This window comes from Acomys russatus, chromosome 16 (assembly GCF_903995435.1).
Source record: "Acomys russatus chromosome 16, mAcoRus1.1, whole genome shotgun sequence".
Classification (NCBI taxonomy): Eukaryota; Metazoa; Chordata; class Mammalia; order Rodentia; family Muridae; genus Acomys; species Acomys russatus.
In genome coordinates, this window is record NC_067152.1 from 41,625,045 (window position 1) to 41,647,815 (window position 22,771).

General features: G+C 53.2%; 4 protein-coding genes across 4 annotated transcripts in view; 3 read left to right on the forward strand and 1 right to left on the reverse strand.

The window, feature by feature from the left end:
* The window catches only part of Myo15b (myosin XVB), a 43,359-nt gene extending 42,523 nt beyond the window's left edge, over positions 1-836 (forward strand). The window contains 3 exon segments of the mRNA XM_051159290.1: positions 130-263; positions 376-516; positions 603-836. Coding sequence (XP_051015247.1) covers positions 130-263; positions 376-516; positions 603-677 — 350 coding nt within the window. The 3' untranslated portion in view covers positions 678-836.
* Positions 837-1,345: 509 nt separating this feature from the next.
* Positions 1,346-22,771, reverse strand: part of Recql5 (RecQ like helicase 5) — a 40,252-nt gene continuing 18,826 nt past the window's right edge. Inside the window, exons 8-19 of the mRNA XM_051159056.1 lie at positions 5,605-5,823; positions 5,330-5,429; positions 4,550-4,586; positions 4,365-4,423; positions 4,208-4,281; positions 3,790-3,883; positions 3,403-3,537; positions 2,597-3,090; positions 2,363-2,453; positions 1,937-2,137; positions 1,695-1,764; positions 1,346-1,590 (exon numbers count right to left, since the gene is read on the reverse strand). Coding sequence (XP_051015013.1) covers positions 1,490-1,590; positions 1,695-1,764; positions 1,937-2,137; positions 2,363-2,453; positions 2,597-3,090; positions 3,403-3,537; positions 3,790-3,883; positions 4,208-4,281; positions 4,365-4,423; positions 4,550-4,586; positions 5,330-5,429; positions 5,605-5,823 — 1,675 coding nt within the window. The 3' untranslated portion in view covers positions 1,346-1,489. The remainder of the gene's footprint in view (positions 1,591-1,694; positions 1,765-1,936; positions 2,138-2,362; positions 2,454-2,596; positions 3,091-3,402; positions 3,538-3,789; positions 3,884-4,207; positions 4,282-4,364; positions 4,424-4,549; positions 4,587-5,329; positions 5,430-5,604; positions 5,824-22,771) is intronic.
* Smim5 (small integral membrane protein 5) lies at positions 13,704-15,482 on the forward strand. The gene is made up of 2 exons (XM_051159057.1): positions 13,704-13,839; positions 14,187-15,482. The coding sequence occupies exons 1-2, from the start codon at positions 13,713-13,715 to the stop codon at positions 14,291-14,293; spliced, it is 234 nt and encodes a 77-aa protein (XP_051015014.1). The 5' UTR covers positions 13,704-13,712; the 3' UTR covers positions 14,294-15,482.
* Positions 22,344-22,719, forward strand: Smim6 (small integral membrane protein 6). Its single transcript, XM_051159055.1, has one exon. The coding sequence runs from the start codon at positions 22,364-22,366 to the stop codon at positions 22,655-22,657; it is 294 nt and encodes a 97-aa protein (XP_051015012.1). The 5' UTR covers positions 22,344-22,363; the 3' UTR covers positions 22,658-22,719.

Genomic DNA, 22,771 nt, shown 5'->3' on the forward strand with positions numbered 1-22,771 from the left:
AAGTCTACATCAAGGGCCTGCTGGCTAGGGTGGGAAGGGAGGAGACTGCTATGCCTGGTCACCCTTCGCTTTCCCTATGCGGTCTCAGAGATCTGCAGCAGGGCTGTCCCCACCTGTCCCCACCCACAGAGGCCGCGACGCAGCTGCCACTCTTTGGCTACACTGTGTACGTGGTGCTGAGAGTGAGTAAGCTGGTTCTTCCTGGACCAGTCCTCCTGGGGCTCAACCGCCAACACCTGGTCCTCATGGACCCGAGCTCTCAGGTAGGGCGCATTCCTGATCTTGTGAGGGCTGAACCCCCGGGTCATTCCTCTCACACTATTCACTGCTGTCCGCCTCCACCTCAGCACCAATCTGCTCTGTTTGCTGCTGCAGAAAGTCTGCTGCACTATTAGCCTAAAAGACCTGCAGCGGCTCCACCTGCTGAGCCCACTGGAGGAGGATGGGCCCCCTGGCCTGGAACTCAATTATGGCTCTGCTGACAAGCCCCAGACCATCTGGTTGGAGCTGCCGCAGGTGAGCATCCAAGGCCCAGGCCACTGGTCTCTGAGCAGTGAGGGCGGAGGTGGGGAGAGCTGCACTGAGCCGTCTCCGCCCCACAGGCCCAGGAGCTGCAGCACACCATTGTCTTCCTGCTGGAGGGCAGCATGTCCACACAGTGGCCAGGCCTCCTCTGACGAGAGTGGAGATAAGACCTCGCTGGGCAGTCTGCCTTGGTTTTCACTGCCTGGCCCTGCTCTGAAATGTCCTGCAGCACAACCCCAAGTGGAAGTCAGAATGCAGGGGTTGTGCTGTCACAGTGATGTCCACTGGGCGAGTAAGCAGACGCATTCCTTCTGAGGTGGACTGAACCAACAATTGGGCTGTAGGAACCTGGCGTGGGCGTCTGACGTCCAGCCTGGGGAAAGCCCACTCAGGTCTGGAGGCGGCTCAGGCCTGGATGAAGCGGCTTCTGCACAAATAAAACACGCAGAAAAGGCCTGTGTGTGCGAGCATGCGTCCCCACAAGGAGGGCTTTATTTGCTAACGTCTCTCTATAGGGCCTGCCTCCCTGAGCAGCAGAGAGTGGGGGGGGGGGGGGGGGGGGGAAGCATGGCCGCTGCGATAAGGCCTAGAGGCTGGCATCTCGAGGAAGAGGGGAGTGGAGGGCTGGGCTTCACCCTGGCAGAGAACTTAAGTACGAGACAAGAGGACCACTGCCCTCCACCTCCTGTTCCCCCACGACCACCTCCTTTCTTTGGCATCAGCCATACTGTCTGAACCTTCTAATCTGAGGATCTGGCCATGAAGGGCTGGGAGAAAGGACAATGGGGGTTTAAACAGGCAGGTAGGCTGACCTCTGACCCTCCACTTGATTTAGGTGTCTAGTGACACCTCCAAAGTGAGGTTTGGTTGGAGGAGGGAGGACCCTGAGAAAGTTGGTGCCTCTGGCATGGGCCTGCCCACGGCAGAGTAGGGAAGATGCTGACCCTGTTCAGCCAGCGGCGGGTCATCTGGGTGGGCCACAGAGGCCCTGCCAGTCAGCTTCACTCTCACAGCGGGCACGGTCATGGAAAAACTGCTTGATGAGACTCTGGGCCTCTTCCTTCACTGCAGATTTGGGGAAGGGATACAGAAGGTAAGGGCCAATCTCCTGGCAGCATCTCCTCCCCTCTCCCACAGTGCCTTCTAGCCCTGGTCAAGTTGGTACTCACCACTCCTCCCAGGAGAGAGCGTCTGAGCCAGCAAGTGTGAGAGGTGGCGGGCAAAGCCTTTAAACAAGTCCTAGAAGGCGAAGGAAGAGGAAGGCCTGGAGCCACCAAGGGCAGAGCAGGTCCCGAGAGGGCAGAAGCTGGTCGCGGTCAAGGCCTGGCCTGGCCTGCCTTATTTCACTCAGGGGTGCACACTCCTTGCCACCCCCAACCCCACTGCACTGACGCAAGCACTTCAGGCCTACCTTGGATATAAACCTGCCCTCCTTGTAGAAGGGGGTCAGGTACCTGACCACAATGTCTGCAGCCTCTTTCAGGGAGGTGGCAGGAGCAGAGAGCTGGCAGGGTTCTCGAGCCACTTCATTCTTAGTGCTGCCATCGCTGGCCAAGGTGGAGGACTTGGTTGAGGGGCAGAGCCTCTTCTGAGCCCTCCTCTCTGAGTTCCCCTGGATAGGGCCACAGCATGTGGGGGTCACTTTTGGGTTCTCCTTCACTGGTTCTACCTGCTCTTCTGGAAGGAGGCCTGCACCTTAGCACCAGGTGCCCTCCTCCAGCCTGTCCCACCTGCTGCTAGGGTATGAGACTTTTTCCTGAGCCCTTGACCCACTGCAGAACAGGCCCCGCCTCCCCACCAGCCTCCTTCCTCCCCTAAGCTCCCCGCCCTACAGTACCTGCTGGGCTCTGGGCCGCTTGCCTGCCTGGATTTCCTTTAGAGTGCTAGGCTGATCTTCAGGGAAGCTCTGGTCTCTGAGTGAGCACGTGCTGGCCGGAGGGAAGAAGGCATCAAAGGGCTGGGTCTAAGAGTGGCTCTCAAGCAGGCAGCCCAGCAGGGCCCACCTGTGGAATGAGCTTCAAGCTTCAGAGGGTGCCATAAAATCACGAGGACTCCCTGACTCCTTTCGTACCTTGGCTCTTCCCTGGGACACTCAGTCTGAAACGCAGCTCCGGCTTCTCCTGTGCATGTCTCCTGCACCCCTGCACAGGAGGGGCTGGCATCTTCTGAGGGTGGGGCTGACACAGGGGAAGGCTGGCTTTCTGTCATTGGGTAGAGGAACCGAGTGATGCTCTGGGAATCCTTGAGGGCTGCTGCGGCTAAGAGCTGCTGTTTCTTGCTGGGTCTTGCCTTGGCACTGCCCTGGGAACAGCCTTTTGTCCTCTTCTCAGGCGAGGGCTCCCCACAATTAACACGACTTCCCGCAGCCTCTTCTTGGCACCCAGGGCGGAGCTTGCTCTTCTGCTCATCGTGCAGGTCCCAGCCCCAGCCGGGGGACTCCAGCTCACCCCCCAGCACAGTCTCGGGGCTTTGCTTCTCGGGCTGAGACTTCCCCAACAGCTCTGTGGCTGGCTGGAATGGGCAGGAGCCTTTGGGGAAGCCAGCTCCTACTCTCTTGGGTTTGAGCTGTGAGGAGAAGGAGGAAGTCACAAGGCTCAGAACCCCAGACCTCCTCAAGGACAGCTGTGGTGAGAGGTTCTCAGGAATGTGGGGAGGAAGGCTGAACAGGATACAACTGGGGGTCAGGCTGATGGGAGAAGAGGCCATGGTTGACGGCTATGCAGTAGGCAGAGTAGAGACGCTCCATGGCCTTTCTTGACATCTGGGTTGCGCAGGGCTGTGATCCCGGGAGAGGGTAAGTCTGTCCCACCTGAGGGCAACGGGGAAGGCAACCTTCCCTGACCCGAGGCTGGGAGTGGGCGCCTGGGTGCTGCTTACCGAGAACACATGTGAGGTCGGTGGGATGTCACAGTCATTGGGCTCCAAGCGCTCAGCCACGGCACTGCAACTCTTGGTGCCACCTTCCATGTCGTAGAGCTGCCCATCCTTGGAGGCTTTGTGGATCTCAGCCACCTAAAGAGGGACAGGCAAGGAGATCACAGCCCTACAAGCTACTGCTTAGTCCATCCCCAGACCCCCAACTCTGCCGTGCACAAGCGGGAAGTGAGTTCTCACTGGGATAGCTGGAACACCTCCAGTTAGCCAAGGGCGAGTTTTCTGGTGTCAGTGGCTCCAGGGCCAGCAGGCTGGCAGCTGACCCCTGTCCCGTCCTGCCCAAAGTCCGTCAGCATGCCCCGCCCCCACCTGGCGTAACCCTCAGCCTACCTTCTTCAGAACACTGGCCTTGTACAGATTGACCATCTTGGCATTTCGGAATGTCTCGTGCTCCAGTTCCACAGCCTTGGCCTGCAGGTCAGCTCTGTGAGAAGGAACAAGTCAAGCCAACAGGCGGGTCTGAGCCCTTTCTCCCTGTGGTCTGGCTGCTTTCTCTCCAGGGACCATGGGCTAGCTTCAGGATCCGATGAGGATGGGCACAGAGAGTCTGATGAGGATTCACTAGGTGCCCTGTGGCTTACTGTCCGTCAATGCCCCCGGCAGTCTCTGGTGCACTCCCAGCAGGGCTACAAGGATTGGGGCCCATGGAGCAGGACGGGTCACAAGCTATAGGGAGGCAGTCTGTAGGGAGGCAGTCTCTGAAGGAATAAGCCTTGGTTCCCTACCCTGGTGACCTCAGGACACTCACCCATGAGTGGACCCCGCAGCCTGGTGATTACTGTTCAGAGCGTCCTCCAGAAGCCGCAGGCAGTGCTCACGGGCCTATGAGGAGTGGCATCTTGGTCACCCACCCTCAGGATCAGGGAGGGGCCCCGAGGGCCAGTGATGAGCCGCCATTCTCTTACCTTTACTGTGAGCTTGGGGATCTTCCTGCTCGAAGCCTCTCTCAGGGGACAATCTTCATCTGAGAAAAGGGCAGGAGAAGCTTTCTCCCTGACCAGCTCTCTGGAACCCTCCAGCCCTCCCCGAGCCAGCCACTGGTCACACCCAGGCATAGCACTCACGCCCCTGGGAGTGTTTCTGTACCAACCTGGGGGTGTGAAGTCTTCTTTCTTGGGTTCTTTGCCCTGGAAGACAGACAGCATGAGGGACCATGAGGCATCCTGTACCACTGCAGCGCCAGAAAAGGGACTGAGGTGGTAAACAGGGACCATCCCGGACTTTGCACGGACCACTGTATGCTGCTTATTTTTTTTTAGGGAGATGGTGCATTTGAGACAGGGTTTCACTATGTAGTCAGTCCCTGGCCTTAAACTTAGACCCATCTGCCTCTGCCTCCTAAGTGCTGGGATTAAAGCTGTGAGCCAAAATGTCAGCTTAGGTTTTTTTTGTTTTGTTTTTTGTTTGTTTGTTTGTTTTTCGAGACAGGGTTTCTCTGTGTAGCCTTGGCTGTCCTGGACTTGCTTTGTAGACTAGGCTGGTTTCGAACTCACAGAGATCCACCTACCTCTGCCTCCCAAGTGCTGGGATTAACGGCGTGCACCACCACCACCTGGCTAGGTTTTGTTTTTGTTTGTGTTTTGTTAACTTGATAGAAAAGAGTCAACTGGGAAGAGGGAAGCTCATCAAGGAATGCCTCTAGTAGACCAGCCAGTGGGGCATGTTCTCGGTCGACACGGGAGGGGCTTCAGTTCTGCCTCCAGCGTCCCGCCCTGACTTCCCCTGATGCTGGACTGTGATGTGGAAACGTCAGCCAAGTAAACCCCTTCCTTCCCGTGTTGTGTTTGGTCATACATGGTGTTTTGTCACAGCAATGGAAGCCAAACTACTAGAGGCACTGAGAACCCTGTCAAGGCCTCAGCCCCTTTACCTTGCGCAGGCTCATCTGTTTCTGATAGAGAAGATTCCACTCCCGTTTGCGGGCCTCATCTCTGCTCTCATCACCGCTGCCTCCGGAGCCTTCATCATACCTAGAGGACGGGCTGGGGTGAGCCGCAAAGGCCCTGGCTCTGCTCGTGCCCACTGATGCCACTTGATGGGACAGTGATGTCCCTGCACAAGAGTAAAGCCCAGGCCCAGGAAGGGCCATGTGCCACACCACAGGGCAGTCCCAGGAGAACGACTGCGCATTTCATATCCTCTCACCTGCTGAAGCCCCCATAGCCCCTGCGGCCTCCCTCATACAGCTCAGGGTCGTAGCCATTCCCCTGGGAGGGCCCAATGCAGGTCTTGCTCCAGCGGCTGCTGCACTCCAGGGCGTCAAGCTTCGTCCGTAGGGCTGCAGGACTCTGGCAGTGGTCACAGGCTTTGGCGCAGGCGGGTGGTGCATCCCCAAAGTACTTAGCAATGGCAGCATGGCGGCACCTAGAGTAGGCAGGGCCAATGGGATGAGGGCCTGAGGCAGGCCACCGTTTGTTCACCCAGTCTCCAAACACGGACCGATTCACTACAGCACCACAGCTGACCTTTCATAGCTTTCAAAAAACTTAGGTTTGTTTTACGTGTATCCATAACCCCTAGTGCCCGAGGGGGTCAGGAGAGTGTCAGATCACTTGGAACTTGTTATGGATGGTTGTGAGGCTCCATGGGGTGCTAAGAACTAACGGAACCTAGGGTCCTCTGCAAAAACAGTGTATGCTTCTACCTTTTGAGCCATCTCTCCAGTCCCTTTTATTCAGAGGGGCTTGTGAGTGAGATGAAGCAGGCTGGGATCCGGGATGTGACCCTTGTGCTGCTTGGTTACCTGTGCGCTCTTGGGCGCCGCTCCTCCCTCTACCCACAGTGGTGGAATGCTCTGGAGAGCTGAGGCCCTGGCACAGATACTGGCTCTGCCACCAAGGCTACCTTAGAAGTCCATGGCCCCTCTCTCCATGCATGCTGCTAGTGGGGCAGTGGCAGAACGGAGCACGACGGCGGCCATGTCAGCCGCGAGCACTGACGAGCCGCTCTGCAGGGAAGCCCTCACTGTGGGAGAGGAGGGAGACCAGGAGCAGGCCCTCCTGTCCTCAGTACTCGGCTTGTCTCCTCCTTTTTCTTCCCGGTTATCTAGAGACAGGGTCTCGCTACGTAGCTGAGCCTGGCCCAGAACTCACTGAGCACTCAATCTCCACAGACTTGCACGGCCTCACAACTCAGAGATCTGCCCCTGCCTCCCACGTGCTGGAATCACATTTATGTGCGACCACACCTAGCTATGTGTTTGTTTTTCCAGACAGGGCTTCTGTGTGTGGCCCTGGCTGTCCTGGACTCGCTTTGTCAGCCAGGCAGGCCTTGAATTCACAGAGATCCTAGTTTTTTGTTTTGTGTAAATAAGGGTCTTACTATATAGTTCAGGGCGGCCTTGAACTCATAGGCTTCCTGCTTCAGATTCCTGGGCTCTGGGATTGAGCGCAGAGAACAACCAGTCTGCTCTTGTATCGTGATCTTTCCTTAGAGACCTCTAGCTCTGCTGGCCCCATCGTGAACTCTTCCGCCCTAGGCTGTGGGCTGCACTTGGCGTCGTTCCTGGAGCAGCGCTTCTCAACCTGCAGGTCTCAATCCCTTTGAGGTCAGCACAGTACGAGGAACGCAGTAAAGGGTCGCAGGGTTAGGAAGGCTGAGAAGCACTGTCCTAGAGAGACAGCCTTGTCACTGTAAAGCCATTTAGGCAGGGAGAAACAGTGTCACTAGTGCTTCCCTCTCACCTTCTAATTCCAGATGTGCCCCTGGGGATAACCACTCTGCCCAAGCTGGTGACAGGCAGCAGCCTCTACCTGGAGCGGGAGGACCAGTCTCTTTCCTGATCTCCAGGCTGAGGCATGGGAGAGGCTACTGTCCTATCACAATCCTTCCAGTCACTTCTACTGAAGAAATGTGGTGCAGGGTTGGGGAAGCAGAGAACAGATGCCAGAGGCTGAGCAGTTCGAATGCCCAGACTTGAGACAAGACCAGCCGGCACTAATTGCTTCTAAACAGGGCTTAGTATGAGCTGCTTGGGGACCTGACCCTAGAGAGCAGGCTGCTGTAATGAAACTAAATTATAACACAACCTTCTAAAGAAGTTGGGTCCCACCAGGAGTGGTGGTGCACACCTATAATCCCAGCACTTGGTAGGCAGAGGCAGGTGGATCTTTATGAGTTCAAGGCCAGCCTGGTCTACAAGGTGAGTCCGGGACAGCCATGACTACACAGAAAAACCCTGCCGCAAAAATAAATAAATAAATAAATAAAAATTTAAAAAAAGAAAGAAAAAGAAAAGAAAGAAAGAAAAGAGATGTTCCCTCTAGCAAAGGAAGAACAGTCCTAAAGCTGGACAGAAGCAGCAGACAACAGAGACAGCCACTGGGGGCGCTCTTGCAGCCTGTTCCACTAACACTGAGTAGATATGACAAATGCTCTCCCAGCTCAAGACCACTGCCTGTACAGTGGTGGCCTGTTCTGTCGCTGAGAAGCTTTGGCATCTAGGGGCTGTGGCCATATGCTTGTCGACACTCTGTCTCCAAGCTCTGACTCACTGGGGTTTTGTGTTCATACTCAAAGGCTCCATTGACTGCAGGGCTGAGGTCAGTCCCCCCTCCGCAGCCTGGTCTGCAGGGTGGTAAGACAGCCTAGCCGAACGCTAATGGGCCTGGCCACTGGACAAGACGGTCAGGAGTGTGGAGACAGCTGAGCAGAATGAGACAAGCAGTGTCCTTTCTCTTGGGAGGGACACAAGGCCCCTCACCAAAACAAGCAGGCTCCTCGTAAGATATCTAGGCTCCTCACATTCCCCCAGATGCCTGTGGTGCAGAGTGGCAGGAGTGTCACACCAGAGGGCTGCCTGAAAGCTTGCTGACTTGCTTGGGTGGTCCTGTAACTCCTCTGTTTTTCTTCCTGGGAGAGGCCAGAGGGAGCAGCCAGTGCGTGGCCCAAGAGACAGGCTGGGGTGGTCAGGGACACAAGCCAAAAAGGCCATCTAGAGGGTGTGATGGGGGATGCTCAGAGGGAGCTGCCCCACCCTCTTCCTCCAGCAACCTCAGCCTGAGCCCCCTGGGGTTATTTCCACAGGGAACCACAGCCAACCACTTCTGTCATTAGCCCAGCCCCAGCCCTCAGCCTGGAGCCTAGAGCCTGGCCTGTGGGGCGGGGCAGGCGGGAGGAGGGCAGAACAGGAGGAAGAGGAAGAGAGGGAGCAGGTTTGGGGGATCTGGACCTCCCAGGCAGGGAAAGGCACTCACTGGGTGTGGAGTGGAGGAGGAGCTCAGGGGAGGGCTCACTCTGGCTCCTCCTCACAATGGTAATTTGACACCGAGATCTCCAGGACGACCAACAACAAAAAAAGCTGAAGCTGGACAGCAGCTGGCTGTCAGCGGCCAAGAGCTTGCGCTAAGTTGTCTGAGTGAGAAACCCAGGAAAGTGGCAGCGCTGGTGAAGGAAGTCAAAGGTGGTAACCAACAGACTGAGAGGAGGAGGCACAGAAAGGCTCTGCACTTGGGCACTTCTTCTTGGCTCCCCAACATCTGATATCCCAGGTATGTGACACTGGCTAGAGGTACCAGGGTGGGGAAAAGAAGGAAAAGCAGCTGGAGTCTCCTATCTCAAAGGTGAGGAGGCACACTTAGCATGGACTCTTTTGAGAGGGATGTCTTGGGGGTTACACTAGGCCGCTCTCCTACAGGGCATTTAGTTGCCTCCTGTACACCTGAGCTCTCTCTTCCCTTGGGACCCCTGGGACAGTACTAGAGAAGGGGACTGTGTGACAGGGGGCTGGGGGCCTGCTGAGCTGGCACATCAACTTAAGCACTTTCTATTCAGTGGGCTTAAAATAGGGCCCACATGCCTGCTGAGCCTCCATTTTCCCCGAGGATTAGGGCTAAGCACCCCTCGTTTCTCAAGGAGGCTCAGGACAAGGTGGGCCCAGCCAGCTCACTGGGCCCTGGCCCCAGGCTCTAGCAGAACCCACAGAACTGCCCACCTGGGTGCTGGACAAAAGCAGCAGCTTCCATGTCTTTTGGAATTCTGACCTGCTCATTGCTGTGTGTTTTCAGCTCAGGATCATCCCAGGGGTGGGCGGTCTCTGCACCCACTCTTTGGCCATGATCTCTGAAAACTGAACCAGTGACATGCACACCTGATTCTAAACCCAGGGTTGGAGGGGAGATGGCGAATACACAGATGAGGCTGGGAAAGACCCCAGGACTCTCCTCCATGCTACACCACTGTGATGGTGACCCTGGGACAGTTCTCTGGTTCATTCCTTGGGCAGGGCCTCATGAGGGGAGGCTGCTCCCCACTCCTGCCTCCTGTCCTTACACTGGGGTAAGACCATTCAGGGTCGGGGGCCAAAGGGAAGGCCGAGAGTCCTGGCCTCAGCAGAGGAAATGGCCTTTGGCTTGTGCGGGGCTGGAAAAGTAACTCCTGTGACACGTGTGCAGCACAGAGGGGACTGGACTGAAGCTGAGCCACAAGTGGAACAGCAGATGGGGGTAGGTGAGGGAGGGGCATGGCAGTGAGCTGCTAGCCACCGGACCCCAGAGGCAGGAAGGTGCAGGCACCCATAAAACACAGGCTCCAGCAGTCCCTGAGCTAAGAGAGGAGCCCAGCCTCTACAGCTCACTTAGTCTCTAATGGCCACCAGAGTAGGAAGCCCTCTCCCTGTTCTGGAAATCTTAGGGCCAGGGCAGCAGAGCCTCTAAGACTTCAAGCACCCACTGTTGAGTTCAAACTGGAGTCCCAGCAGAGATGGAGTCGCTCAAACACTCAGCATGGGCCACAGGGGGCATCTCTGCTCTGCTGTCAGGCCTCTGGACCCCTCAGCATGGGCCACAGGGGGCATCTCTGCTCTGCTGTCAGGCCTCTGGACCCCTCAGGTCTTTCACATCAGTTATGCTTCATTCAAGATGCTTCCCAAACAAGGCAATACACTGCAGGACAAAAGTGGCCAAGAGCCACCATGACAAAACAACAGGGTACAGCAAGATATTCTTTGGGGCTGCAAGCCATCAGCGACACTGCTTATCAGGCACAGACACACTGCTTGCCCCATGCACGCGAGGAGCTTAGGTTGGACTATCAGGTTTACAAAGAGGAAGCAGAGAAGCTGTGGTACCGAGTTGCAGCTGTCTGGCCTTCAGGACAGCAGCTTGCTCTACAGCAAGAGCCTCCATACCACCTGCTACACACAGAACGCAAGCCAGTCCCTCCAGCTCAGTCAATTTCTGCTCTGTTGTGCTAGCTCTCCCTGGCCATGCCTGTCCCAGGCAGGGGGCATCCTCAGAAGGCTTCATCTGCTGTGCAGGCAGCCTGGGCAACAGGTGGGCCTCGGTGGCAGCCGAGCCTGTCATGTAAGGACTGGGGGAAGCTACCACTTGTTCTACTGAACATGGCATTAAGAGATAATATAGTTCCCCTGGGTCTTGGGCATAAAGTATGGTACAGAAAGAACTGGATGAACCTGGGATAGAAAGCCCAAGAAACACAATTACCAGTAGCCCTGCTTGGCTTCACACAAACCTAGTGGGGTATCCAGCCAATGAGGGCAACCCCAGAGCTCCCACTCCCCCTGACCACAGTGGGGGAACCAGGTCCCCTGATAACCTCTGGTTAAATTGGGCACCAGGCATCTGTTGGCTACGCTTTAAATAGCCCACTTGGGAAGACGCCTGGGGACCTGCTGGAATGTGCCCCTTTCCTCTTTGGAGAACAAGACCCCTTTGCTCCCCCCTCTGTCATGTGCTTATTCTGTTGGGTCAGAGCTTAAAATAACAAAATATCAACTGCCAAGCAAAGAGGGCTCCTCTTCGGTTCATTGAAGGCAGAGAGCCATACCCAACAGCCCCACTTCTGCTGGTAAACCAGACAAGACTTGGCAGGCAGCCCCAGGCCCAGAGCTATGAGGCTGTCCACACTAGGTGGTCCACTCTGTTACAGAGAAGAGCTCGGGTGCACTGGGCATGAGCCTGCAGCTCTCCAACTTCACAAGCCATGCAGAGTGAGGGAAGAGTGGGGCAGGCCCCAGCAGAGCTGGGAGTAAGTCTGATCAATACATTCTAATCTCCCCACACGACAGGTCCAGCCCCAGCTTACTGCCTTCTCCCATGCTCCAGGAATGGACACTGTTAGACCTCTGGGCTAGACCTAGGGCCCCAGCCCCCCACGCAGTCTCTCTCTCTCTCTCTCTCTCTCTCTCTCTCTCTCTCTCTCTCTCTCTCTCTCTCTCTCTCTCTCTCTCTCTGTCTTTGGGTGTGGCACACGAGTGAAAGAGCTCTCCTGACCACCAACCTCCTGCCTATTTCTGCTTTTAAGGAGTGTCCATTGGGCTCGTGAGGCAATGTGGGCACAGTGCCAGTCAGGCTGAACAAGCCAGACCACACAGAGGAAGAGGGAGGGTAAGAAACAAGAGCCCTGGTTCTGACCATACACACACCTCTGTGGGGTGGCGACGGCAGGGTCCCAGGACAGGAGGGCGGATGACCACTGTCCTTTGCAAACACTCCGATTGGCTAGAAGCAGTATATCCTTTGGCCTGAGAGAAGAAATGGTCTTAGGTTCACATTAGCAAGACACACAGATCTGTTCACGTAGTGACACGTAACTCATGCAGTTCTCAGAAAGCCTGCTGTGCCCCACTCTGGGGTGGTGAACTGATAAAGTTGGTGTCCCAGTGCCACAAGTGGTGGTATTGATTGTGCTTAGCTCACGGGCATCCAAAGAGCTATGGCCTGATTCTTGCACACAGCCCACATAGGGGCCATGACTTAGGAGGACTTGGCCGTGGTGCCTTCAGTGGCAACTCAAAGCCAGGCTGGTCTCAGCTCCATCAAGAGTGAATGGAGCACTGGCTGGCTCCATCCTTGACTTTCCTGGCCCGGTCAGGCCCCACCCTGAGACTTTGCATCTCTACAGCAGCACAGAGATAAAAAGAACCTGTCCTTAGCACAGAGGGGGACGGATTGAGACAGTTCTATGAAGGGCAGACAATGTTAGAGCAGGTACCACAAGGGCCGGGGATGTAGCTCTGTGGTTCAGTACTTGCGGAGCATAAGAAAGGCCCTGAATCCATTCCCCAGTGGCACAAAAACGAAAACAGAACAAATTCAGGGAAGGCACCATGTACTTTAATAGGAAATTCAAACGTTTGGCAGCAGTGATCCAGCTCCTGAAGAGCTGTGAGGGGAAGAAGAGCGAGCAGCCACAGGCAGCCTGGCCTCTCACTCTCAGAGGCTGTACAACCGATGGGCTGAGAGCCCACATGCAGGATGACCGTATCACATGACCATGTGCCAGGCAGGAAGGCTGGGAATGACCAGTCTCACAGAACACCATAGAGGGAACCACCTGTCCAGCTGAGACCAGGGCCAAGGTAGCAATCATCAAAGACACACGCCCCTCATCACTTGCCCCATCTTTCAGGAAAACTAGTTTGGATGCACTGGAACAAACTGTCTCTGTTCCTTCTCACTCAGAGAGAGATAGACAGGGAGGCACTGATGCGCAGTGGGTCCCAACAAACAAACTCGGCCTAGAGCTTTGTCAAGGCTCTGTCTGGGAGCCCTGGACAGTCACCACTCTGCAGACCAATGCCTTTTCTGGTTATAATAGAACAGGTCTGAGCCAAGGGGATTTAGCTGAGCCAGTCTTAGAGCTCCTGCGCCCCTCTGAATAATTGAGAACCCCCAGGGAATACTGTATATTTCTTCCTTACATGACAGCAACATGAGTAAAGAAATTGGCCTGGTAGGAGATGGGGGCTCACAACCTTCAATTGACAACCCCTCCCTCGGTTTTTACCTACAGCTGATCCCAACTAGATCTCCAGGAACCTGCTCTTGGAGTCTGGTTCTCCTCCCACACAAAATCCTGAGGCCTGTCTTGTCAGCCTGAGGGCATCTAGGGGAGGCACCAAAATCCTGAACAAGCCAGAGTTGGGCCAGCCAAACCTGGTGTTGGTGTCTCAATACAATGAAATTTAACAGTATAGCCATAACATCTGATGGTCAGAACCTTCACCAACTGCAGCCTTGCCTGGTAGCCCCTCAGAGACTCTCCAGGTCACGTTTATCACAATATTTCCTTGCCCGGGACAGCTCCAGCCAAGTGCGAGCAGAGGGGCCACCACTCAGCCAACTTCTGACTCCCTGTCTCCCTCTGCCTGGGATCCGCCAATGGTGCAGGGCTGAGATGACAAACCTGTTCTGCAGGCTACAGTGGGAGAGGCTGGTCACTGGAGCTCCCTCCCAGCCTGTGAGCAGCTCAGCAGGAACTCTGTTGTTACAGAACACAGGAGCACAGGCAACATGACAGCCACAGACTTTGTAGAGGAGATTCACTCTGTGGGGGAGAGGCTGCTGCTGAAGCTGCGAGGACTGCCCAAGGCTGAGCCCGTGGAGCTTGTGGCCTTCTCCATCATCGTTGTCTTCACAGGCAAGTGGGGCGCCTGCCTCTGACCCTTTAACCCTGTCCCCTCAGTGTCCCCAGCCAGGGTGCCAGCTGGAAGGCTGGTGAGCCTCCTTCAGCTAAGTAGGAAAGGCAGTGTCCTAGAGGAAGCTCAGGGGTCTGCCGCATCCTCTGCCACCGCCTGAGTAGCTGGGCAGTGCTGGGAACTGGGTACCACCAGGCAGCAACCACCAATTGGAAGGAGTCAGAGGAGGCAACAGGAGACAGCGGGGCCCCTGTGGGTCTCTAGGGCCTCCTGACCACGACACCAGCCCCGTGGGGTGGGAATCCATCCTCCCTGGCTTCTCAGCTCTGGGCCACTCTCTCCCTTTCAGCTACCGTCCTGCTGCTGCTGCTGATAGCCTGCAGTTGCTGCTGTGCTGACTGCTGCTCTGAGAGGAGAGACCAGAAGATCCCTGTGCGGCCCAGAAAACCCAGATGAAGGACAGCAGTGAGATGCTCAAAGAGAAGCTGGACAGGAGCCTTCCGGTGCTGTGACACAGGCTATCACCCAAAGATCACCTGGCCCCAGCTCTGGCTTTGCCCAGGTGACAGGATAGACATCCGGAGCCTTATCAAGAAAACAATGTTGCTCAACCTGCCTGGGACACCCTGCTTAGGAGGAGCCATTGTGTCACACTCAGAGAGCTACCTGGGTCTTCTGCTAAGCTGCTCCTTTTAGGGGCCCTGTAGTTTGATAGGGAACAGCTCATACTTGTGAGGAGTTCACCCTTGGGGCTCTGCTGACCTATGCCAAAGAGAAGTAAACCAATCAGGGACTTTATGTAATTTACTAGACGCCAAGCCTCCTGCCGAGGGGGAAGGAACGGGTCAGTATTCTAGCTGAAAGTTGTCTGCTTATTTCCAAGTAAAAGCTTTTTCGGTTATGTTTATGAGGTACGGTTGGGCTCTGTGCATCAAGAGGGCAGTGCCAGAATTCAAGGGGCATGGCCAATGACTGCTCTTTCTGGGCTACTGCTCTTCCTATGCCTGTGAAAGCTGGAAAATCACAGGAAGAAATGACACACAGACACCAGGGCCATGGAACCAAGGTAGGGACACGCACAATATTCCTATTTTACATAGTCTGCTAAGTGCTGGCTTCCAGCGTCCACTCTGTTGAGTGATAGGTTGTTGCCCTAGAGCAGGCCCAAGAATGCCTCTCAACATTTCCCGCTGTCCTAACTTCCGTCTGGATACCTCACATTAGCAGCCTCAGGTCACTGGACCCAATTGTCTGCAGTTGAAGAAAGGTAAGGGCCCTACTGTTGTCTATCACACTTGAACCCTGACCCTCTGTCCTGTCCCTGCTTGTGTGCTGACTGCCTGAAGTCAGCACACACGCCCTCAGCTGACACTTGCCAGCTTTGTGACCCAATCCTCTTAGCTAGGTTTCCCTGTGGTGAGATGATTAATAGTGGCACCTGCTTCCTGGGATACGCTGGGAGAACAGAGCAAGATGGCCCAAGTCTAACCCAGAGCCGGACATGCGTCACATGGCCCGAGTCTAACCCAGAGCCGGACATGTGTCACATGGCCCGAGTCTAACCCAGAGCTGGACATGCGTCACATGCTCAGGAATTATGAACTATCATTATTTGCCCCTCTAAATGGGAGCTGACCCAGGGCACAATGGAACTGTTTAAATAAATTTTATTTATTTTTAACCTATAGTACAGACAGTTGTGAGTTGCTATGTGGGTGCTGGGAATTGAATCCAAGTCCTTTGAAAGAGCAGACAGTGCTCTTAACCACTGAGCCATCACTCTAGCCCATAGAATGGTACCTTTTTTTTTTTTTTTTTTTTTTTTTTTTTTATTAATTAATTTATTCTTGTTACATCTCAATGTTTATCCCATCCCTTGTATCCTCCCATTCCTCCCCCCCCCATTTGCCCATTATTCCCCTCCCCTATGACTGTTCCTGAGGGGGATTACGTCCCCCTATATATTCTCATAGGGTATCAAGTCTCTTCTTGGCTACTTGCTGTCCTTCCTCTGAGTGCCACCAGGTCTCCCCCTCCAGGGGACATGGTCAAATGTGAGGCACCAGAGTATGTGAGAAAGTCATATCACACTCTCCACTCAACTGTGGAGAATATTCTGACCATTGGCTAGATCTGGGAAGGGGTTTAAAGTTTACCTCCTGTATTGTCCTTGGCTGGTGCCTTAGTTTGAGCGGGACCCCTGACCTTTTTTTTTTTTAAGGCGCCTCTAAACCACCTCCTTCCCTGCAGGTTACTTTCTTCCAGATATACAGCTATGAACCTAAACACGGGGTGGGGGACAGATAGTCTCCACACAGGTCAACAGGGCCAGAACTGAGCTCCAATTACTCACCTTGTCACTCAAGTCTGCAGCACACACTCTGCTTGCTTGGGAGCAGAGCTTTGCCTGCCTTGAGGACAGGTCACAGTGAGAGGAAGTCAGCCCCTGACACCTCTAGCTGACAATCCAGGCCATACAGGCAGGGACAGGCCGACAGTAGTTCTCACTGGCTGGCTGGACTACCTGGTACCCATAGACTTGCCTGACGGGTTTGGGTTCTTGAAGTCCCAGAAAGGGAGCATTTCCAAAGAAAGAAAGAAAGAAAGAAAGAAAGAAATCTAAGAATCTACCTGTCCTTGGCCCCTAAAAATTGGGATTCAAGTTTAACATGCATTTAATCCCAGCACACAAAAACAGAGGCAGGTGGACCAGAGCTACGTAAGACCCTTTCTCAAAAACAAAACAAACAAAAAACCCAACAACAGAATCTGAGTGATGATAATAAAGACAGCTAAAATTCAGAGAACTAGTTCACACTGAGTATTAGCCTTATTTGTTTGTTTGTTTGTTTTTGTGGTTGTTATTGTTTGGAGACAAGGATTCTCTGTGTAGCCTTGGCTGTCCTGGACTCGCTTTGTAGACCAGGCTGGCCTTGAACTGCCAGAGATCCACCTGCCTCTGCCTCCCAGAGTGGTGGGATTACAAGTGTGTGCCACTGTGCCTGGCTCCAAGTGTTACCTTTAAGAATTTTTTATAGGGGGCTGGAGAGATGGCTCAGAGGTTAAGAGCACTGACTGAACTCACTGGTCCTGAGTTCAATTCCCAGCAACCACATGGTGACTTAAACCATCTATGTAATGTGATCAGGTTCCTTCTTCTGGCCTGTAGGTGTACATGAGCACTGTATACATAATAATAAATAAACATTTTTTTTTTTTTAAGAAGAATTTTTTTATGTTCTGGGAATGAAGCCCAGAAGACTGTGCGCACTAGGCAAGGGCTCGACCACTGAGCCACGGCCCAGACTCTGGAGGTTGTCTTATGCTAGGCTCCAATTCACGATGCCCCTACCTTAGCCTCTCAAGTGTGAGGATTATAGGTGATGTACCTAGTTTGTCTTGGGCTTTTCTTTTCTTTTTTTTGTTTTTGTTTCCAGACAGGGTTTCTCTGTGTAGTGCTGGCTATCCTGGAACTCTGTAGACCAGGCTGGCCTCAAACTCAAGAGATCCTCCTGCCTCTGCCTCCTGAGTGCTGGGATTTAAAGATGTGCTGCATTACCACCTGGTGCGCTTGCTCGCGCGCTCTCTCTCTCTCTCTCTCTCTCTAAAGAGACTGAAGATATTTTTATGTACAATTGATGTTTCGCTGCATGTATGTCTGTGAGAGGGTGTTGGATCCCCTGGAACTGGAGTCACAGACAGTTGTGAGTTGCCTTGTGGGTGCTGGGAACTGAACCCGGGTCCTCTGAGCGGCTGGTGCTTTTAACAACTGAGTCATCTCTCTCTAGCCCTTGTTTCTTTTTTAAACACGCTAAGTAGCCCTAGCTGGAACTCAAGATGCAGAACGCTTTGGCACCTAACTCACGGCTGGAGTGCTGGAATTTCAGGCATGCTGCACCATACCCTGCTCTTGTCTGAGCCTTTCACTACAGATAAGTTCAGTCAACTATCTCCATGCTGGGATGCTGTCATTGTCCCTACTGACAGAAGGGGAAAGTCAGTCTGAGTGACAGTAGGTAATTTGTTCAGCCAGCTGAGAAGTGGCAAAGCCAGCCTGCCTGGCTCCAGAGCCCCTGCTCACCACACCTAGGAATCAAGGCCTCTGGGACACAAGACAGAAACTTCTGACTCCATTATCTCCATTAACCAGCCCTACATCCAAACTCCCACACCCAGACTCTGCCTCAAATTGCTTCTGGGAGTGGGTGGTAATCTAACCAACTAGATGTCAAAAGAAAAACCCCAGGAACAGGGAAGGACTGGAAACCCTGAACTCTTCAATCCCAGCACTGCAGGCTGGAGGCCACTGCAAACACTTGGTTCAGGAACAGCAGCCCAGTTCCTTCTAGACTCTCTGTAAGCAGGAGTCCATTAGCATCAGGAATAGGCTTCCTGTGGGGTAGCTAAGATGGAGGCCCTTTCTTTGCTAGAAAAGACTCTGGTTCCTGGTCCAGCTGCAGATTAGTGGGGACCATGGGCAACCCTGGACATAGCACACGCCAGCCAGTTCGTTTGCACCTTCCTGCGCTGTGCTAGGACATCCTATGAGATAACCAACAGCAGCTGCCCATCCCAGTTCACCTTCGTTGGGGAGGAGACAGAAGTCTTCCACTGTGGGAACAGAAACAGTCATTGCTGACCTGGGCTGTCAAAAGACAGCTGGTGACCACAGAAGCGGTGTGCAGCAGGCTGCATCAAACTACCTATGGCACCTCAGTGCAGAGCGGCCACCACACTGGTCTCACCAGCCCCTGCATGGCTCGCCCTCTCACATGGCCTCTATCCTACCAGCATCTGTCTTCACTCCTCAGAAGGGTGAGATCTGGGTGCCTCACTGCCTGTGCTTCTGCCTCATTACAAAACCAAGGCAAGAAACACAGCAGCAACATCTGACAGAGCACAGACAAGTTTTGTGAAATACTACTCTTTTTGGAGCAATGTGTGACAAAAATTATGACACAAATGAGCACTATAAATTATGTACACAAATTAATTTTGTCCTAGAAATGTTTTCCTCCGCTTTGGCCCTGTTCCATGCCATAGAATGCTGTCCCTAACTCAAGTCTTTTTTTTAAAAGATTTGTTTTTATGAGTGTTGGCCTACATACATGTAAGTGTACCACATGCATGCCTGGTATTGGAGGAGGTCAGAGGTGGGTGTCAGATCCCCACTGGGGTTACAGATGGTTGTGAGCTACCACAGGGGGCTGGGAATTGAACCTGGGTCCTCTGGAAAAGCAGCCACTGCTCAAGTTTTTACAACTTCATGTCACTTCCTCATAGAGGAACCCCTCAGCACACAGAGCACTTGTGCCAGCAGCATCCTCGAGTCTTCACAGTGACTGAGACAATGGATCTACGTGTGGACAGTAGTTAGTTAAACTAGACAAGGGCAAGAGAGATGACTCAGTGGTTAGAGCACCAATTGCTCTTCCAAGGACTTGGGTTCAATTCCCAGCACTACATGGTGGGTCACAACTCAACCTTTGTTTTAGGGAACCCAACATCTTTATAGACACACATGCAGGAAAGTGTGCACACATTCAGGAAAGTGTGCACATGCACACACACAAAATAAAAATATTTTTAAAAGATGTATTTATTTATTATGTATACAATGTTCTGCCTGCTATGTGCCTGCAGGCCAGAAGAGGACAACAGATCTCTATTATAGATGGTTGTAAGTTACCATGTGGTTGCTAGGACTTGAGTTCAGGACCTCTGGAAGACCAGCCAGTGCTCTTAACCTCTGAGCCATCTCTCCAGCCCAAAATAAAAATATTTTAAGAAGCTAGACAAAGCAACTTTCCTATGAATGATATACTCTCTCTACACATCTGGGTTTTTTGTTGTCTTGAGACAGGTCGCTGCGTCTCGCTGGTCTGCCCGGCATTCACTGTGTATATCAGTCTGGCCTCAAACTCACAGACGACCACCTGTCTCTACCTCCTGAATTCTGGAATGTGCCACCATGACTAGCAGGGTTTTCTTTTGTATTTTTAAAGATTTATTTATTAGTTATATGTGTGAATGCTTGGTGCCTTCAGAGGCCAGCCCAATGTGTTGGGTGTCCTGAAACTAGAATTATAGGCAGTTGTGGTCAACTGAGAGCTAGGCACTCAACCAGGGTCTTCTGAAAAGCAACAAGTGCTCCGAGCATCTGAACCATCTCTCCAGCCTATGCAACTCCAAGATGGGGACAGATAGGTGTGTGCGTGCGTGCGTGTGTGGTCTCTCTGTGGATGGGCTGCTGACTACCTCTGCTTTAGCCTTTATCTTGTAGTTTTGGTTTTATTAGAGAAAGAGTGTGAACACACTTGCAAAAAACAAACAAAACCTGAGGGCAAAATGTCACCAGAGAGGGCCCAGCAAGATGGCTTAGTGGGTGGCACTTGCCACTACACCTGAGGACCTGAATTCAGTCCCTAGAACCCACAGGTTGGACATCCTATTTCCACAAGCTGTCCACTAACCTCCACACATGAGCCATGGTATAAACATACACAAAATATGTAAGAATTTTTAATGTCATGACTTTTACAAAATGTGCCCAAAGTTTAGCTCTTTGTACTTCTTTTGATGGGATATTGAGTGATACCAGAGTGGCCAATAGGTATTAATAGGGACAACAGCTGTGTGTCTGCTCTGAGGTCCAGGGCCTGAGAGCTCAGACTGTACAGCTGACTCCAAAACTCAACTGGACCAGCTGCACAGCCTTACGCTGCTTAACCTCTATGTCTGCTCTCTATCTGTAAAATTGGGGTTGTGGATATCATCACTGCCTCATCTGTTTAATTCTGTAACCATGGAAACAAGCACAAGTTCCATAAGCCCGTTTGGGAGCAAACAACTGAGTCCTAATAAGAGCCTGACTTAACTGATGGGCACACAAGCACCAGGGTGTGCCAGAGACCAGCCTGCTGGCTGTGTGCATTTGGCAGGCCAGGAAGTCAGCAAGTTTTACACAAGGAAATGGAAAGAAACAGGTGAGCTGACAGTGAACAGCACATTCCTGAACTTGCTCATTACTGTCAGCCGCTCCAGGTGGTACCAGAAGAGTCATCCTGGGAGAATGAGGACAACAGATACCCTGGCATCCCAGAAACTGATATATGAGGGCGTTTCCCAAAACCCTAACAGCAGGATTCATGAGCTGTGGGCTAAAACACAAGCCCTGCTGGAGGGAAAAGCATGCCTCACCTTATGGTGGGATGCAAAGCCTGGCAGGCCTAAGCTTTAAGGAGTCAACAGTGGCCACTGTTTCAAGCAAGGCATGCATAGTCAATTCCCTCCTCCCAGCTCTTCTCTCTAACCCAAGGTAAGCAGCAGCCACAGGAAAACAGCTGAGGCCACGCCTCCGACAGGAATAAGCACCCCACCCCCACCCAGAAACTAAGGCAGTTAATCATTCACCCAAACCACAGTAAGGAATGCCTTCCCAGCTAGGTTCTGAGAGGTCATCTACATGGAGAACTAAGGCCCAGCTCACACAGGTGAGGTGGACAGTCTCTTTCCTCATCCTGGCTCAGTCTGACTTCCCTTCAGGACAACTCCTGCAACTGTGTCCTGAGCATCCCTGCAATGCCATCACAGAAGAGCAGAACACTGAGGAGGGGAATGAGGAAGGGAGTGGGAGTTGCCAGGCAACCAGTCTAGCCCACTTCTGTTTGCTCTGGTGGCGCCAGCAAAGGTGTGGTCAGAGCTATCTGGCAACTCGCTGGGCTGCCAACAGTCATTTCTTTGAGTTGGGGCACAGCTGTGGCAGCCTCTCCCACCCAGGAACCCCAAGTGTGAGACCTGAAGGACAACCCTGACCTGCCTTGCCTTCCTACGACACAGGACTATTAGCAGAAGAACCAGGTAATGTCTTTCTTCTTCTCAGCTGGCTGCAGCCCTGACTCCAGCTGCACTTTTAGTTGTGTCCAGGGCACTGACTGCCTCAATTATGCTTTGTTCCTGTCCACCGCCACCACTTTTTATTTTATTTTATTTTTTAAGATTTGTGTGTGCGTGCTTCCTTCACATGTGTATGTACATACATGCATTCCTGGTACCCTCTGAGGCCCTGGAACTGACATTATGGATGATGGTGAACTGCCACATGGGTGCTGGGAACTGAATTTGGGTCCTCCTACCTGTTGAGGCATCCCTCCAGCCCCACCTACCTTTTTTTTCTTTGAGATAGGGTTTGCTGTTCCCAGTTGGCCTGGAATTCCTGGGCTCAAGCAGGAATTGAACATTCTGAGGAGACCTAAGCGCACCATCCTCCCCAGCAGGACTCCTATACCAGTCTCTCAAATACCTCTCAAACACCTCCCAACTGGGACACAAAGAACAGGGAGAGCTGCAGGGCACATTTTAGGTTCTACTAGGAAGGCCTCCAGGGTGGGAGAGACCAGAGTTGTTCAGGAGCAAACCTGAAAGAACTCTGGAGGTGGCCCCCAGAAGCTCCAAGCAGGAAATCCCATTTGTTGATGCTAGAGACTTCTAATCCAAAACTCACCACCCTCAGTGCTGGCTAGCCAGATGTGTCCAGCTGTTCAATGCAACTGCACAGAGGTCCAGGGAGATGGCAGAGAGCACTGCCGGGGACAAGACCTTCAGAGCTCTCTGCACTCAGGGCCTCTGTCTCCTCTCTTCCAGATTTTCATGAGCCAAATGGTAATCCCAAAGACGTTCCATAAGGATGACTTCTGGAATAACCCCTGGGATGTGGGGGGCTTGATAGTGATTGGCTTATTCATCTCCACGGTCCTGTTTTTCATCATATTTGCTATTGTGTTTACGGTTGTGGAGAAGACTGTGTGTGAAGAGGAGTGACCTGACTCCCCAGGGCCTAGAAGGCAGCAGGGAAGGACGGGCTGACCTGCTTCCCTCGCCAGCAGTGGGCCCTCCAGTCTTCTGGCTCAAGAAAAACTCTATGGGAGTCACTGG

Bases quoted from the DNA above. Each gene is read 5' to 3' on its own strand.
- Smim5 (XM_051159057.1), top strand. From the start codon at position 13,713: ATGACAGCCACAGACTTTGTAGAGGAGATTCACTCTGTGGGGGAGAGG. The intron at 13,840-14,186 runs GCAAGTGGGGCG...TCTCCCTTTCAG, and splicing joins CATCATCGTTGTCTTCACAG to CTACCGTCCTGCTGCTGCTG.
- Smim6 (XM_051159055.1), top strand. From the start codon at position 22,364: ATGTGTCCAGCTGTTCAATGCAACTGCACAGAGGTCCAGGGAGATGGC.